Below are 2,500 nucleotides of genomic sequence, written 5' to 3'. Positions count from 1 at the left end.
GAAGCAAACCTTGTACCACACAACCACATCTGCGCCTGTAAAAGTTATTTACAATGCCTCACGATGACAGCGCGCATGACGGTTTGCTGTATTAGGCCTGATGAAAATCCCCCGAATCTTGCTCCTTTCATTGTCTCAATTATGACTTTTAAACATTCTTTCTGATTTTAGTACAAGGCGATCAATTTGAAGGGAGGAGACAAGTCGATTGCATTGACTCCATTACATGACTGGTAGGTATTTTATTTCGTCGACTCTGAAAGGATGAAAGGCAAAGTTCACCTCAGTGGGATTTTAACTCAGAACAGTTGGAAAAAATACTGCTTGGGATTAATAATGATTTAAAATTTTGGCATAAGATCAGAAGTTTCGGAGGGAGGGGTTAAGTCGATTGCATGGATCCCAGTGATCAACTGGTACTTATTTTACCGACCTCTAAAGAATGAAAGGTGAAGTCAACCTTGGTGGAATTTGAACTCAGAACGTACAGACGGACGAAATGCCACTAAGCGTTTTTACCTGCTGTGCAAACGATTCTGTCAGCCCACTGCCTTGATTAGCATTAATAATAACAGTTCTTTCTACTGTAGGCACTAGGCTTGATATTTTGGGGGTTACATTGACCCCAGTACATGACTGGTACTTATTTTGGTCGACCTGGGCGAAATTTGAATTCAAAACATAAAACCGGAAGAAATGCCACTAAACATTTTATCCAGCGTATCAAGAATTCTGTCAGCTCGCCGCCTTTATGTGAATTTTATCTAAATATTTCTCTATTGCAAGATTAAACACGTTTATATAGACACAGGTGTGGTTGTGTGGTCTTGAGTTCAGTCCTGCTACTGCGCGGCACATTTCTAAGATTTGGTAGACGCAAACCGAAAGAAGCCCGTCACATACACACACACACACACATACACACACACAAACACAGACACACACACACATATATATATATATGTATGTATGTATGTATGTATGTATGTATGTATGTATGTATGTATGTATGTATGTATGTATGTGTTTGTGTGAATATTACATTATATATTAGACAACGATATATGTATCTATGTATATAAATATATATATGTATATATATAATATATATATATATATGTGTGTGTGTGTGGTGTGTGTGTGTGTGTCCTTTTTATCATTTTATTTCATTTGATATATATATATATATATATATATATATATATATATATATATATATATCTCAATAATAACAAAGGGTAAAATTAATTAATTAAGAATAATCAATAATTTCACCAAGTAGAATTCGGTATGAAAACAGGACCGTTACACGGTAAATTTTAGTAAAACTAATAAAAAGGGTTCAGCAAAGAATTGCCTCACCACACACCGAAGTTCAGAAATAGCAGCCAAAAATCTTAGCCATTTCTTCTACTTTAAAAAGGGTCTTCCAGAGAAACCAAAATACTTGAAGGTTAATCACACAGGCAGAGAGTAAAGTAACGAAAATCAATCAATATCTGATCGTCCGTGGAAGCGCGTTTCTGAATTAGGTTATTTCATAAAGAATATAAAAAAATATACTTTACTAGCCATATTCTTCATCAGCATGGATTTTCTGTGATAATCCGAAGGTACTAGAACATTTGAACGAATCTTTCCACATAACGGCATTAGGCCGCTCATGTTCAATGTTAGCACCGCCAAATCCAAAATATGAATGAGAATCGCTTAGCTTCCCCCGCCCTTCAACGTGTGTCTTCAAGTAAAATGCTACAGAAAAAAATCAGCAGCCTTTTTAAAGTAGAAGAAATGGCTAAGATTTTTGGCTGCTATTTCTGAACTTCGGTGTGTGGTGAGGCAATTCTTTGCTGAACCCTTTTTATTAGTTTTACTAAAATTTTACTTGAAGACACACGTGGAAGGGCGGGGGAGGCTAAGCGATTCTCATTCATATTTTGAATTTGGCGGTGCTAACATTGAACTTGAGCGGCCTAATGCCGTTATGTGGAAAGATTCGTTCAAATGTTCTAGTACCTTCGAATTATCACAGAAAATCCATGCTGAGGAAGAATATGGTTAGTAAAGTATATTTTTTTTATATTCTTTATGAAAAAACCTAATTCAGAAACGCGCGTCCACGGACGATCAGATATTGATTGATTTTCGTTACTTTACTCTCTGCCTGTGTGATTAACCTTCAAGTATTTTGGTTTCTCTGGAAGACCCTTTTTAAAGTAGAAGAAATGGCTAAGATTTTTGGCAGCTATTTCTGAACTTCGGTGTGTTGTGAGGCAATTCTTTGCTGAACCCTTTTTATTAGTATATATATATATATATATATATATATATATATATAGATATTAGACAAGATAAATACTTACACACACACAAAGTAATTTTAAGATAAAGGAATGGAATCTGACCTGGTTACTAAAACCTACATATGTATTCGTAAACGTAGGAGGATAGGTCACAAAGATGGCGGCTGTGGTTTGATTTCTAATGTTACCATTGAATT

The 2,500-nt window shown here is 35.5% G+C and overlaps 1 protein-coding gene across 3 annotated transcripts in view; it reads right to left on the bottom strand.

The window, feature by feature from the left end:
• LOC115216759 (aquaporin-8) overlaps window positions 1-2,500 on the bottom strand; it is a 48,668-nt gene that overhangs the window by 29,216 nt on the left and 16,952 nt on the right. For all 3 annotated transcript variants that reach the window (XR_005000999.1, XM_029786321.2, XM_029786322.2), the window contains exon 4: window positions 2,406-2,500. This exon is cut by the window's right edge and continues 12 nt beyond it. Coding sequence is in view for 2 of the 3 variants with exons in the window: in XM_029786321.2 (XP_029642181.1) it covers window positions 2,406-2,500 (95 nt within the window). In the remaining variant the exon portion in view is untranslated. The remainder of the gene's footprint in view (window positions 1-2,405) is intronic.

This window comes from Octopus sinensis, linkage group LG10 (assembly GCF_006345805.1).
Source record: "Octopus sinensis linkage group LG10, ASM634580v1, whole genome shotgun sequence".
Classification (NCBI taxonomy): domain Eukaryota; kingdom Metazoa; phylum Mollusca; class Cephalopoda; order Octopoda; family Octopodidae; genus Octopus; species Octopus sinensis.
Note: the sequence above shows the minus strand (reverse complement) of the source record. Positions and strands in the feature narration are given on the sequence as shown.